The following is a 16,394-nucleotide window of genomic DNA, read 5'->3' on the forward strand; positions in this document are numbered from 1 at the left end:
ATGTTACACTAGTCAAGTCAGTATGTTATACTAGTAGACATCATCAACACCAAGTGAGTATGTTACACTAGTAGACATTATCAACACCAGTCAGTATGTTATACTAGTAGACATCATCAACACCAAGTCAGTATGTTAAACTAGTAGACATCAACACCAAGTCAGTATGTTAAACTAGTAGACATCATCAACACCAAGCCAGTATGTTATACTAGTAGACAGCATCAGCACCAAGTCAGTATGTTATAATAGGAGACATCATCAACACAAAGTCAGTATGTTAAACTAGTAGACATCATCAACACCAAGTCAGTATGTTATACTAGTAGACATTATCAACACCAAGCCAGTATTTTATTCTAGTAGACATCATCAACACCAGTCAGTATGTTACACTAGTAGACATCATCAATACCAAGTCAGTATGTTACACTAGTAGAGATCATCAACATCAGTCAGTATGTTATTCTAGTAGACATCATCAACACCAAGTCAGTATGTTATGCTAGTAGACATCATCAACACCAAGTCAGTATGTTATACTAGTGGACATCATCAACACCAAATATGTTATACTAGTAGATATCATCAACACCAGTCTGTATGTTATACTAGTAGACATCAACACCAGTCAGTATGTTAAACTAGTAGATATCATCAGCACCAAGTCAGTATGTTATACTAGTAGACATCATCGACACCAAGTCAGTATGTTATACTAGTAGACATCATCAACACCAAGTCAGTATGTTATACTAGTGGACATCATCAACACCAAATATGTTATACTAGTAGATATCATCAACACCAAGTCAGTATGTTAAACTAGTAGACATCATCAACACCAAGTCAGTATGTTACACTAGTAGACATCATCAACACCAAGTCAGTATGTTACACTAGTAGACATCATCAACACCAAGTCAGTATGTTACACTAGTAGACATCATCAACACCAGTCAGTATGTTAAACTAGTAGATATCATCAGCACCAAGTCAGTATGTTATACTAGTAGACATCATCAACACCAAATATGTTATACTAGTAGACATCATCAACACCAAATATGTTATACTAGTAGATATCATCAACACCAGTCTGTATGTTATACTAGTAGACATCAACACCAGTCAGTATGTTAAACTAGTAGATATCATCAGCACCAAGTCAGTATGTTATACTAGTAGACATCATCAACACCAAGTATGTTATACTAGTAGATATCATCAACACCAAGTCAGTATGTTAAACTAGTAGACATCATCAACACCAAGTCAGTATGTTAAACTAGTAGACATCATCAACACCAAGTCAGTATGTTACACTGGTAGACATCAGCAACTTCAAGTCAATATGTTAACCTAGTAAACATCATTGTGTGTGTGTGCGTTAGATTGTTATACTAGTAGACATCATCAACACCAAGTATGTTATACTAGTAGATATCATCAACACCAAGTCAGTATGTTTACACTAGTAGACATCATTAACACCAAGTCAGTATGTTTACACTAGTAGACATCATCAACACCAAGTCAGTATGTTACACTAGTCAAGTCAGTATGTTATACTAGTAGACATCATCAACACCAAGTCAGTGTGTTAAACTAGTAGATATCATCAGCACCAAGTCAGTATGTTATACTAGTAGACATCATCAACACCAAGTATGTTATACTAGTAGATATCATCAACACCAAGTCAGTATGTTACACTGATAGACATCAGCAACTTCAAGTCAATATGTTAACCTAGTAAACATCATTGTGTGTGTGTGCGTTAGATTTTTAAAGCAGCTTTAAGAATTTTTTTCATATCACTATGATGTCTGCAGTGTAGCAATTTATATTGATTTCTAGCACTGGAGCATCATACTGCAGACATATAGCATGTCACATTATCCTGACACCAGGCCGACTTGTCCTAACACTAACCTCCTAATGCTGAGTGCCAAGTGAGGCACCTGTTGTACCATTTTTATTAGTCTTTGGTATGACTTCGCCTGGGTTCAAACCGGAGACCTCCCTCAACAACTTATAGTCAATGTTACACTAGTAGACATCAGCAAGTTCAAGTCAGTATTTTACACTAGTAGACATCAGCAACTTCAAATCAGTATTTTACACTAGTAGACATCAGCAACTTCAAGTCAGTGTTTTACACTAGTAGATATCAACAACTTCAAGTCAATATGTTACACCAGTAGACATCAGCAACTTCAAGTCAATATGGTACACTAGTAGAAATCATCAACACCAAGTCAATATGTTACACCAGTAGACATCATCAACATCAATTCAATATGTTACACCAATAGACATCAGCAACTTCAGATCAGTATGGTACACCAGTAGACATCAGCAACTTAAAGTCAATATGTTACACCTGTAGACATCAGCAACACCAAGTCAATACGTTACGCTAGTAAATATCATCAACAGCAAGTCAATATGTTACACCAGTAGACATCATCAACACCAGTCAGTATGTTACACTAGTAGACATCATCAACACCAAGTCAGTATGTTATACTAGTAGACATCATCAACACCAAGTCAGTATTTTACACTAGTAGATATCAACAACTTCAAATCAATATGTTACACCAGTAGACATCATCAACATCAAGCTAGCTTTTAGATTCTATTCAGTTAAATGCATTTCTTTTTTCACGCACATGAACATATGTACATGTTTCTTTGTTTCAGGAAATAATAACAAGGAACAAAAAGCTATTTTTAGAACTCTTATGGCTCAGTTCTAGGGAACAGACAGAGGAAAACCATGAAAGTGAGGTTACCATGGACACAGCAGATGAAAGTCATTCAAACAAGACTTCATATGTATTAAGAGTACCTGCTGATCTGTGTAGACAAATAGGTAGTTTGATTGTAGAATTGACCACACCAGATGTGCTTTACAATAACCGCTTCTGGCCAGAAGAAGAAACTTTGAAAATGACAGTTGAAAGGTAAATGTCATAATTAACATGTGATGAAATCTTCACATGACAGAACTATCATTGTCTTTTACCTCTGTCCACTTGTCTCTTTCTCTCGTTTTGTCACTTGTGCTACAGGAGCAAGATTGTCACAGAAATTTATTTTGGCTGATATCTTTAGCTCAAAGAGCATTACCAGACCTAAATTTCATTCAGCAGCAGGGGGGGCGAATCCGACATTTTGTCCAATCGTTATTTTGCTTAAGTAATATTTCTGCACTCAGCGGATCCTGTGTAGTCAGCGCCGGTAAAAAAAAAACGACGACGGTCCATCCTACACGACGGTGACGTCATTTGGTTTAATACACTTTTCTGCGAGCCGATCCCAGCGTCGTCAGCGTCCGGTAAACACAGCGACGACCGCGTCGATGTCATTTTCCCCCCCTGCTGCTAAGAAGTTATTTACAATGATCTTACAAACAGAGTGATCACTAACTCCTCCTCTTGTAGATCAATTAGGTTATTTGACTGATCAGTAAGTCTGAAATTAATTCTCGTTAAAAACTGATTATGGCATCGCATATAAACCGGATTAATCGGGCTCTCAACGATTAAGAATCCGGGAGGGGCTGTTGGTGAAAATGAATAAAGGATATACCCCTGTTGAGCTTGATTTGATTGCTTGGTATCTACCTGGTAACTCCCTTTGATAACATCACACACTAGATTGATTGCTATCACCGATGTGATATTTACGTTGTATGGAGCAATATGCCTACCACCATCTCCGTTATCGTGTCTGAGGATAATTGATGGACCGAGAAAATCATTAAGAGACTTTCTTAGTTCTGGCGCGTTGTATCCTGGAAACTTGAAATCGGGTAAATCGGCTTCTGTGATATTATACTCGGTTAGGAATTTTTGTTTATTACCATCGCTGTTAGCGGATATTACTTTAACGATTCGTTCATTGATATATTCCATGTCTGATATAAGTTGATTTAACACCTCAACGTGTTTTCGTGCTTTTGTTTTCCGTAGTTGTTTTAGTTGAAATTGGTAATTATGATTAATCTCGATAAAAACACTAGCGATATCATTTAAATTAATTGTTAATATGACTTGCGATTCAGGAGTTTCCTTATACGGAAAATACCATTGCATGGTATCCCTGTCTTGAAATATAAACTTGCTGGGTAATAACGTGCTTTTTATAATAGACAAATCATCCAGATAACTGGTAATAATTTCATGATACGATTGCGCATTCGTGTGCAAGTCCGCGGGGATTTCATTAGGTGGATTCATGGGCCAACCTAGTATGGTTCTTATTGAACTGTTATAAATATCAACCATATACCCCGGTGTGCTTATTTCAATCGTCGACGATAACGTCGGTTCATGAACCGTAATAGCGATTTTTGATTCTTTTCCTGTGATCGATTTTATCCTGCGTTGAAATTCTTTATTGATTTGTTCTACTTGGTATGACCCAGTTGGTATTGTAACCTCATTCCAGTCTGGGGTCCCATCGGGTTTATTTGTCCATGCAAAAACCAGCGAGTTTTTAGGTTGTTGTCCGTTAAATGCTTCCGCTCGGATATTAGGCCAACTGTGATATACTCGCAATTTTGCCAGCGCTATTTCCTTCACTGGAATCGGAGAAGGGAAGTTTACACTGAATTCTGGCTTCGTTGATGTTATCGATATCATACTTGTTTGTACCGGAGTGGTGTTCTCCGCGATCCGTTGAAGTAATTGAAACCCTTCGGGGTTCAGCGACATTATTATTATTCGCTGTTTCTAGTGTTTAATTTCAACACCGAATATTAACAACCTGCTTGTTTTCAGGAGAATGTTTTAAGCCCATTGAAGTGGTTTCAGGAGAATGTTTTAAGCCCATTGAAGTGGTTTCAGCCACGTGGTTTCCAGCTTCCAGTTGAAAATCCTCGATTTTTGACATCGCGGAGTCATACAACTGGACCATCGTGGAGAATTCAGCATCGGATATAAACGAATTATCTATCGCCAACGAGATCAACCCGGATAATTTCGAGTACGCGTCGGATACTATTTGATGTTTTACTGTATACTCGTTGAGTTTTTTCTGAGAACACGATGATATCTTTCTAGTGATTGCGTTGGCGACTCCAGCAATTGTTGTCGCCGCGGAGATAGCGATTGGAACAGCGATCGGGGCCATCATGGTCACCGTGGATAAAATAACACCGGTACCGGCTACTATACCTGACACCGAGTACACGACCGCGTCGATGGTGGTTATTTTTCGACGGTATTTTTTTATTTTTACACGGTATTGTTCGGAAAGCGTTTTCAAATTCGCGGAGAATTCTTTTACGGTATTGAATCGATATTGATGTGACGTCGGTGATACCTCTGATTCAATTACCTTGGTGGTCATTTTTATTTTAAAAGAGCTAGTGTTTTTAATTACTTAGATCCGCTACAAATTCCACATACCATGTAATGATTGCCCTGGTTAAACTTTTATTATCGGTTTTAATTGTAAACTGTTCAGTTGCGTCCTTGTCTATAATTGTTGATATTGTATTGTTAAACCCTAATGAACTTGACGATGTTATATTAAACTGCATCATTGAAACCAGTGTCAATCGATAAATGCCCTTAACAGTTGCGGTGATATTTAATATATTTTGTGTAGGAGTCCAAGTGAATGGTCCATGCTGAATCGTGTATACTGTGTTGATGGTGTTTTCATGAGGGATTTTTATTTTTGTCATTTCCAGTAGTCTGTTTTTAATCGCTGTAACATCAGTTTTGATTGTTCCTATTTCCTGTGTATGCGCGTCTATATTATTTATGATCGCTGTAACATCAAGTTTGATTGTTCCTATTTCCCGTATATGCACATATAACCCCGCTTTGATCGTTTCAACATCATTTTTGATTGTTTCTATTTCCTGTCCATACGCAGTGATATCATTTATAGTTATTGTAATTTCATCCGGTTTGGTATTTTTTTTACCAAAGAATTTATCAATGGTGTTATCAGCCCTGTTAAAATTTTTTCGTAACATGTAAAATTGGCCCGACAGCGTTGTAAACTCCGAAATAGTACTTTTTATCCCCACAAGATTCGGTTCGGTTACCGTCGGGGTTCCAAAAAAACTAGCAGTGGTGAGTTGTATATCAGTGACAGACTTTTGTATCCCTTCGAACTGATTTACTTGCGCGTCAAATTTATCATACAAATTTTTTAACGAATCCGACACGGATATATAATTGTCGCCCAGTTTATTTATTTTTCCATTTATCGTCAAGATGGATTCACCTGATTTAAGTCGTCCGTCATCGGTATACAACGCGATATTGTTCTCGGCGGCATCACGCTGTCGTATTAAAACGTCATTCAGCGACACATTACTGGATTTCAATTTACCCTGGCGGTCTTGAAATACAACTATTTCGCCCGGGTCAACACTGGTTAAATTTAACGTATCAGCGATTTCATCCTCGATTAGTTTTTTTATGTCATCGGTGGCGAGCGTTTCCGTGGATTCTTTCAGCGCCAAAACCGGTCGTCCCCAGATATCAATCATTATTATTGTAAAAAAAAACAGTTTTTAATTAACCCGCCGGGCCTCTACGACCCCACTAGTGTATTCGTTTACAACCACATGAGGTGGTTTCCGCGATGATGAAATCGCCGCGAGTACGTTCAATACCTCACGGCCGCATATCGGTGGGTCACTTAATTGTTGTGTTGGCAGCGTGGAATAAAAAACCGGGGCTGAACACGCCCGGATATACCGCATGAACTCGTTTGGCGGGGCTAACCCGTATGAATCAAAATAGACGATCGCACGCGGATCAATTGCGTATGCAACCCAATGAGTCCCCGCTCCGGAGGATTTATCGAGGTTAATTATACCGGTTTCAATATTCCTTGGTTTTGTCGGTAATTGATCCCTCATAAAAACACCTCTGAAGTTTTTTATCGCTAACGCGTTTGCGGCATCTATTAAATCAAAATTAGTCATAGGAGTCATTAAACGGTTCCCGGTAGTCTTAGACCCTTCCCCGAGTACCATGAATACGGGGTTCCCGGTAGTCTTAGACCCTTTCTGGCTACGGGTCATTTTTTTTTATAGCCTTTCCCGGTTGCCTTCTTCAATGCCATTCCCGCCGCGGTACCAACGGCTCCTAACGCCGCCGCCTTCGCCACTGCTGGGGCCGCCGCGGCAATCAACGCTGGAATCGCAGCTAACAGCGGAAATATCCCACCGGTCTTTTCCATGTCTTTAATTGCTGCGGCCGAAAAATCTATTTGAACACCCTTTTTATTCTTCATCGCATCGTTGAAATGTTTTATTTGACGCGCCGTCAACGATATCTTATGATTACCACCTGCCATCTGTGACGGCTTCAGCGTTATTGTGGTTCCGCATTGTTTAGCCGACTTTGATCGTAATTTCTTGACTTGACCATCGGTTAACTCTACACTGACAACATTATACAACATTTTTATTGTAAACGCGTTTATGTTTTCAATTACATGTTTTCCACTGGTGCATCAACGATTCTCATTCGTCCACCAACGCCTTCTAGCAGCATTGATTTATCGCTGAGAATGACAGCAACCGCTCTATATTCGGCAACACCACCAGGACGTTGCACACGAGCTCGGAAGTGTATATCAACGACGGACTGTCTCATTAAATCAAGATGTTCCAGCGAAAAGTAATAAATCGGATACAGGTTTTTGAAATCAAGTTGCGATATTTGTAAACCGGTATCGACGTTTTGATTGCGGCCCATATACGACAGCAATCGATGATACACGCGTGCAATCTGGTTACCCCCGTAATTGAGTTGTATATCCTCGGATGGTTCCTGCTGTCCGTTTATTCTCAACGAGACCTCATTGACACCCATTTGATCAAATATCATATGGCTGCGTTCTTGGGAACCTAATCGCGCCTTATTCAGTAGCGCTACAAATATATGACGCGGGCTGAAACACCCTGTTTGGATGCCAGGTGCCATGTAAAAATACCATCCATATTATCCTCTTTAGCATCAGTGGTTACTGTAAGCCAACTCAACAGTGATTTACCACCTGTCTCCATGAATGAGAGTAATCGCTGTTCTGCGGTGATTGATGGGGTCATTACTGGCATCCACAATACTATATTTTTTATATTGACCTTACCGTCGGCAACACCAGCATCATGCCAGATTGCATCATTATCATTACCCTTTCGCACGAGTACTACTGTGTGCTTAGCCCCATAGATGACTTTTCTGACGTTTCTACAGAATCCGAATATATGATGCAGTGGAATTGCGCATGAAAACTGTCGGTGTTGTCCTTGCAAAATCCCTACTCGTGTTGCAAACCCTAGATTGTAATTAGTAATAACATTTATGACATCAAAGTCCCCAGCTGGTCTTACATACCCGACTGGTGCTGGATTAACCGCGGTGGCATTTGTTGCCTTTACCCTAGAAAACTGGTTGTGTTCAGCGTTATCAGTAATATCCTTTGCAAACATCATAGACGGACCAGCCGACCTTGTATAATCATCAGAATATCTTGCTAGCCCGATTATTGTTGTTGCAACATCAACATCACGTTCTATTGATTCAATTTCTCGCCCGTCAATGAGATATTTTGCGCTCTCAAATAATGCCATTACGCCGTTGTTGACGAAACCAACTCGGATAGTCGGGTTGTTGTCGTATGGTGCATTATCGGCAGCATTTGTTACAAGTTCCCCTTCGATTTCGATAAACGCCTCACACGGCAAAAAGTATTTACTGGTATCTTGGACTTGAAGTTCAATTCGCGATCGTAGATTCGGTTGCATTGCATGATAAGAATAATATTGATAATCACAGACAGAATCATCCCTGCGCACTGGGGCGTCCATATCAAACGCGGGATCAGCGGTTTGCGCAAACATTTTATTATTTATCATGTTGATGTTTAATTCATCAACGTCGTTTTCGTCGTAGGCCACTTCCCGCTATCGCGTTCATGAGCGCGTTGGTTGTTGCATCGGTGGATGGCTTTGCCAGAGCCGCCAACGACTCTAGTTTTTCTTCCACGGCGTTATTTATTACTTTACTGACATTTGCAGGCATCACTGTCGTTGATGGCATCACCGGTGGTTTCTGTTTTCTTTTTCGTGAAAATCCCTTGGATTTTACCAACGACATTAGTTTGTCCTTTGCTGCAGAAAACGCCCTTCCGGCAACATCTCCAATAGCGCTGATTCCCTTATCACGAATAACATCAATAGCCTTCATTCCTAATTGTTTAGCTAACGGCGCTACTTTTGGAGCCATTCTTGTAAATAACCCCGCAATGGTGCTACCGACACCGTCTCCGTACCACGCGCGGTATACAGGCAATCGTGAGTTTACCACGTAGACGCTGACTGGTTTATCATGGTTGTAGTGTATAATCATCTTTATTATAAAAACACCAGTGTTTTCCAATTAGTGATTGATCACCAGTGATTGGTCACCAGTGATTGGTCAATCGCTGTAATGACCGTGGTCCACGAGTTCGTCTATGAGCGTTCGATATACATTTATGTCCATGATACCACCGGCAAATAACTGCCTGCAAATATCAGCGGCCTCATTGATTATTTCCGGAGAGTTATTTCCGGCTCGTTTTCCTCCGATTAGTATTTCTAGCCATGATATATCACTGAGAACACTACCAGGACAAGTAACGTCTTTACCAACAGAGTATCCTTTTCCGTGTTTTGGTCTTTCACTTTTTACTTTATTGTGGAATATTATATAATTATTATCACGCGGTGGTAATTCATTTTTATATTTATTTGCCAAATACACTATTCTTGTCCAGTCCTTTAACGACCTTATATTTTTCTCGTAGCCGCTATTGATATGCTCATCTCGTGTGTCCTTAGCAAAATTTGTAACAGTAAAATTAACTAATCCTTCGTAGCCGAGATTTCTAATTGTGTCTATTGTGCTCTTTTTAAGTACATTACATGGTATATTCCCCTCTTTCTCTATTTCTTCCGGTATTTCTTCCGGTATTTCTTCTTCTGGTTCTCTTGCGGTGGCGCCTAGTTCTTCTTCATCAGCTATTGTAACATAAGGTTCTTGTGGGTCCGTTATAGCGAGTGGTGGCGGCCTCTCCCTCCGTTGGTGTGTTGTAGCAACCGCTATTTTCGCAGGGAGTGTTTCCAGAGACTCTTTTGTTTGTTCGGTCTGAGCCGCTATCTTTTCAAGCGCACCGAGGACGGGCACAGTTGCTGCCGTAACATCTTTGGTCGCTTTAGTTACCGGAGCAAAGAGCTGTTCGCTTCCAACAGCAAAATCAGTTTGTAGTTGTTGCCGCGTTTGAAGTTGTTTTCGGACCCTGTCTCGTAACGGTATGAACTTTTTAAGCGCTACTAGCCGCTTTCTGGCTAGCCGAGTAGTAAGTGATTCGCCTACCATTATTGCAATTGCTCCGTAATTTCTAATTTCCCGCCGAGTGTGGCGGGGGGATATGTCCCATCGGGGGCTCCAGGGAGTTTTCGTCTATAATCCTTCTAATGTTTTTAATTTTATTAGAAATCTCCCGGCGTCGTTCAAAAGCCTGTCCGAGTTTTTTTCGTACTGTCTCAACGGCAGTAAATAGTCCAATAAATGCATTTACGTCATTGCCATACAAGTTTTCATTGATCGTATATTGTAATCACTTTATAAAAGAATACTCGCGTGGCAGGGTATATCGACCTTTCTTTGATTGCTCGTTAATAATTTCATAATCGGACAATATTTTTTGGTTATCAAGCTTATCAGATAATACAATTCCTTGATTTTTTAATTTTAAAATCTCGGTTAATATATTATTGATGTCTTCGATATTCATATTCTTATAAATATCTTTATTTCTAAATAAAAAAAAAATTATTTTACAAAATGAACCCTGCGTATCAATCCCGAGGTGTGTTATCTAGTATGAAGTATTTCGTCATGGCGACTTCGTCAGCGCCATAGGCGCCGGTGACCTTGTCACTCGCTGATATAATCGGAGGATTCTGTTACATATGAAAATCGAATTCTGTGACCCGTCTTTTTTGAGATCGCTGAATTCTGTATTCCTTCTGCAACAAATCGTATTGAGGCTCTACAAATATCGAAATATTTTCCTGCCTCATTCATCGACTGAAATATTTTTTCTTCGTGCGTTGTTGTATCAAATGACTTTACGCTTTTTGCTTGCTTTGAAAACTTACCAGTTTGGCCTTTTTTGGTATTTTGACTTTGCGAGATGGCTTGCAAGTTTATAAGAGAATTATCAGTCTTATTATTATTAATATGATCAATCACAAACCCATTCTCGATTAATCCGTTGAATACTTCAAATACCACCCTATGAACATAATAATTCTTCTTTCCGGCACCAAACATCAAATACCCCTGATTATTTACGGTACCAACCGGCTTCTTCAGTCTACAATTTCTAACAACGCCGTCGCGAGATGCCTCGTAATTAACGAGCACAGGATGCGGCTGAAATTCTTGGTTCATTTGTATAATAATACTACTTGTCTAATTCATTATTTGGTTTAATTATAAGCCTTGCAATGTAGTCTTGAGGAGTTTTGATGACTGAGTCAGCGGTGGGGTCAATGACGGCATTTTTTATTCGTTTATCATAATAACGTTTTAACTCCCTGTATCGCTTTCCGCCACAATTGATACACAACTGTGATTTTCCTCTTACACCAACGTGGCAAACCAAGCACGGTAGGGGGCCAAGAGAACCATTACGAACGCTTTGTAAATGATACCCGCAGAATTCACCTCTACATGATTTATTGCACGGGGTTGTCGACCCAATCATCAACCATTTGCAGTGATTCATTATACTATATTCTTTCATTTAAATACTTGTTTTAATTATATGGAGGAGTTCGAGAGATTAGCAGCAATTAAGCCCTGGAAAAATATTAAGTTTAATCTCGATAGAGTCCTCAAGGACGCACCAAAAGCGTTAATAAACGATAGAACCCTGTTGAATAAAATACGCGACTGTATCAATGAATTCAAGCGTGATGGTGCATCTCATAGTTGGTCAACATTTCGAATTGATGGCGTTGTTGATGCTACCATGAACGACAAACGCGCGGCAACGATAATATCACAACTTGACGGTAAAAAGTATTTCTTCAGAGTAAAATTCATTGTCCGGGTGGAATCAGGTAATTGGATCATACGTGATAAATTTGAACCAGTTCTCAGCGACAAGAAAACAGTTATTGTTAGCCGCGACTCCAAGCCAGGGCTGTTAACCGGAATTGACAGACCATACTATGAACGAGCGTATCCTGAAACAGCAGTTGTCTATGGAATATACCCGTTAAATAAGAAACCTGATATCGGAAAACTAGCGCCGATGAAACAGTCAACGGGGATAAATTGTGTAGCAGAACGAGTAATAGAGCATTTTACAAATGCGTGTCGAGGAAATAAACTGACCGATTTACGACGTAGCAAAATAAACCAATGGGAGGAGACAGTGCGCGAGCGAGGAGCAACCATCAGCGACATAGCGAAATTAGAAACGTCGCTGAGATTTCCAATAACCGTTACAACAATAACCGGTGAAGTATTATATGAATCAAAGTATAAATCAAATGGAGCCCCAATCAAAATTATTGATCATAACGAACACGCGTGGACGCCCGCGGTCACAATATTTCCACGGGATAGAACAGTAAAGTATATCCCGGGGGAATTCCTGGGAGAGGATGGTTTTCTCGCGGAGAGGAAACTATTTGATGCTATTGCTTGTTTGTGTAAAAACGACCCTGTGTCAGTGTGGTTACTTCGCAGCGCTGAAAACGATGCGGATACCTTTGATCAGTTTGTAAGACCAAACGGTGAATTATATCGCACTGAAGCGTTTCACAACAAGATGAAAAAAACCGCCATGGAATTTGAAGAGCATGATGAACAACTGCTAACAAATTGTTTTACGATTCCATCGGTTGCGGCTCATGTTGCAGCAAGGAAAAATGCGTGGAGACCAACGCGCAAGGAATTTCTACCGGATGTACAATCCAGTTGTTTGGAATACTATCACGGTGGACTATGGAACACTGAATACAACCGCGACGCTATGATTTCCGTTGATATGGTTGCCTGTTATCCAGCGAGTTTTCTCAGGTATGGATCCGCCGCTGAGTACTTTAAACGATTTGGTCACCCTGGACATGAAATGACTCGTGTTGCTATTAATGGACCACTGCCTGATTTTGATTTAACCGGATTCGCTCGCATAGTATCATTTGAATTCGCGGCAGGACTTCATCGCTGTTGCTATATTTGGATTGGTAGACACATGACTGAAAAGAAGTGGCTGCCAATAGCGCTGCTACGGTATATGATTGATTGTAGCATGCTTGTATCGTTGATTGTCAGTGACGCGATTATATCATACCGGGCGCAGACTGAAGTCTGGTTACCAGAACCAGAGCATCTAGATAGCATAATTGACGAATCCAGAAAACACATTGATGCCGACGAGGAATATATCATCGATTGGTCCAAAAGGATATTCAACCAACGAAACCGCGAGGCAAAAGATCTCGGTAGAAGAATAATTGGTAAGTTCACACAAGGTGGAAAAAACTGCGACTACAAACGATATTGCTCACGGCTGATTATAGATGACGCAGAATATGATTTCGTAATCAAGGACGCAGTGGCAAAAAATAGATACGTGAACTGCAAAACAGCTTTCTTGTCCAATGGAACAAGGTTGGGTACAGTTGTTACCTACAGCGATGGAGACAGCCCGGCATATCCACATTTGAGGGCGTCTATGCTGGGTTACACCGCTATCAATTTATTCTCGATGATAAATAGATTTCCCGACACCACGGTTAGAGTAGCCGTTGATTCATTTTACATAGACGTAAAGTATAAGGGAAACATAGCCGAGTTTACTAGTCCGGACGAGAGTTGGGGTATATGGAGAATTAAAAATGAAATACGACGCGATTATTCCCCGTCAGCAAATGTCACCGTTGAAAATAATTACTTACGCGGTGATAAATTATCAGAATGGTCTAATGCACCACCGTGTTCTGATCCAATTTGTAGACACAAAACAGTTTATTTAAGCGGCTGTGGCGGGTCAGGAAAGACGACTCGGGCAATTGAATTATTTCGAACGCGGGCAAGTATAATCGTGCTTACACCGACCCATAGACTAGCGCGAGAGATAAAACAACGAAATGTTGACGCCGTTACTTATCACAGCTTTTTTCGATACAGCGGCGGTGAGTGGACTCCTGATCGAATGGGGGAAAAATTTATTCCTGAGGTTATCATCTGGGATGAGATATGTACTGTTTCGTTAGATGTTTTACAAATGTTTCTTGAGTGGTTGCTGCGCGCGAATACAGCGGTAATCATGTGTGGCGACCATGGCCAACCACCACCATTTGTCGGCGAGGGTCCACATGATTGGTTAAAGAATTTTGTGGACTATTATGAAGAAACCGATACTGATTACCGAGCACTTGATGAACAACTACGCGAGGTTAAAAAATTAATCAGATTACAGCCGGATAGAGTTCAATGTGAAATAATCCGCGAGGTGATTCCGGAAACGCCGTTAAATGAATTCTGGGAAACATGGAGACCAAGCGATTTGATTGTAACGAGTAGAAAGATAGTCAGAGACACACTTCAGCGGAAGTTGTTTACGTTGCATAAGGAAAAGTTTCCAACGCGCCCAGTGCCGTTATGTTATAGACCCGCGGACACACGGCGGCAGAACATTGAAGTTGAAATCCCGGGCCCGACAGCGTCAGGGACAAAAAAACAAATTCTTGTGCTGAATGATATTGTGCTCGTTGATATCAGCGTCGTCGAGGACGCGCTACGTGCTGATAAATCCCCGTGGACGCTAGGATACGCAACGACAATACATTCCTTGCAGGGATTGACTATCACGGATACAATTGTTTGGATAGTTGATAATCGCATCGAATGGTCAAATCTAGTCTATCTTGCAGTGTCCAGAGTGCGGAGAATGAATCAGCTTCGAAGAATTGTTATTGACGAAGCCAGTGACAACGATGACATTATTGATGCTAGCGTCATTGATAGAAGACTCTCGGGTTACCACCAACAGGATAAAAAAAAACAGCGGCGTTTTGATATTGATGCCGAATTAATAATTGCGTTACGACAACAACAGAATAATCACTGCGGGAGTTGCAATTGTGTAATGCACTGGCGTTATTCGGATAAAGACGCTGGCCAATTTACCATGGACAGGATCGATAACAGTCTCGGTCATATCCGTGGTAATGTGAGGTTAACTTGTCTTGAGTGCAATAGACGCAACGGCGCTAGTTAAGACCACGCGGGGGCAATTGAGTATCGTCAGGTATCACTTGTAGTTGCTCGCTAGTAAATCCGCACTGAGGAGCAGTTGAATCCAGTCTATAGATCGGTGGTCTACCAGTTGATCGTGTTATCGTTGATATGTTATGTGTGGTAACACTCCAAATAGGATCAGTAGCTCTTTTTTTACCGCCTTCAAGCTCTCCTGGTTCATACAGATATCTAACAGTGACATCGCCGAGAATCGGCTTGGAAACGCTATCTATTTTTGATCTTCCGGGTATATACTTTTTTTTAATCGCGTCGCTGGGCTTCATGTTGATTGCTCGGGTAATCTCGTTATTTAACGCTGCAATTACGCCTGGTAATCTTTTAACCCATTCACGAGATCGTTTTTCCTGGATGAATTCTTTCGCGTATTGATATCCAAATAACCGTTCAGCAAGAGTCCGATTGAATCGTTCAACAATTGCCTGATCACGATGTAGCGCAGTATGACCTCGTCGTATCGCGACGCTATGATGTTTCAGCGTTGATAAAACAGCGCCGTGAAATTCATTGCCAGGATCAACTTGTAATAGATTTGGCCAGCGCAGAGGACCCCTTCGGTAAATCCGCTCAAACGCATCGGCTACTTCAGTTGCTGACTTTGTTTTTAACGGCTCCGCTTGTTTGTATCGACTCGCAACATCAACTACAGTTAGCGCGTATTTGTAACCGTTGTCATGCAGCAGAAATAGTATATCAGCTTGATGAACTTCATTGGGTACGGTAACATCAAAGCGCGAGAAGTTGATTTGTTTAGGTGGCGGTAGATAGATTTGCCATATAGCCTGTTTGGATAACCAATTAGCCGCAACGGCCTTTGTTACTTTTGCAGCACTTGCGAGTTTACCAATTGCGGCCTTCCCCTTCCAGTATCCTCTCGGAGAATAATAGATGGATTCCATGTTGTTATTATAAACGCTAGCGTTTTCAATTACCAGCGCGAGAAGCTCCGCTTCCAATCATTAATTTACCTTTCATAGCCGATTTTACCAACCATGAAGCCAACTTTTCTTTGAGGGATTT

At 40.7% G+C, this 16,394-nt stretch overlaps 1 protein-coding gene across 1 annotated transcript in view; it reads left to right on the top strand.

The window, feature by feature from the left end:
• The window catches only part of LOC149778476 (integrator complex subunit 5-like), a 104,452-nt gene that overhangs the window by 68,259 nt on the left and 19,799 nt on the right, over positions 1–16,394 (top strand). Inside the window, exon 17 of the mRNA XM_089939340.1 lies at positions 2,710–2,972. Coding sequence (XP_089795466.1) covers positions 2,710–2,972 — 263 coding nt within the window. The remainder of the gene's footprint in view (positions 1–2,709; positions 2,973–16,394) is intronic.

This window comes from Sinohyriopsis cumingii, chromosome 17 (genome assembly GCF_028554795.1).
Source record: "Sinohyriopsis cumingii isolate HCF-2022 chromosome 17, ASM2855479v2, whole genome shotgun sequence".
Classification (NCBI taxonomy): Eukaryota; Metazoa; Mollusca; class Bivalvia; order Unionida; family Unionidae; genus Sinohyriopsis; species Sinohyriopsis cumingii.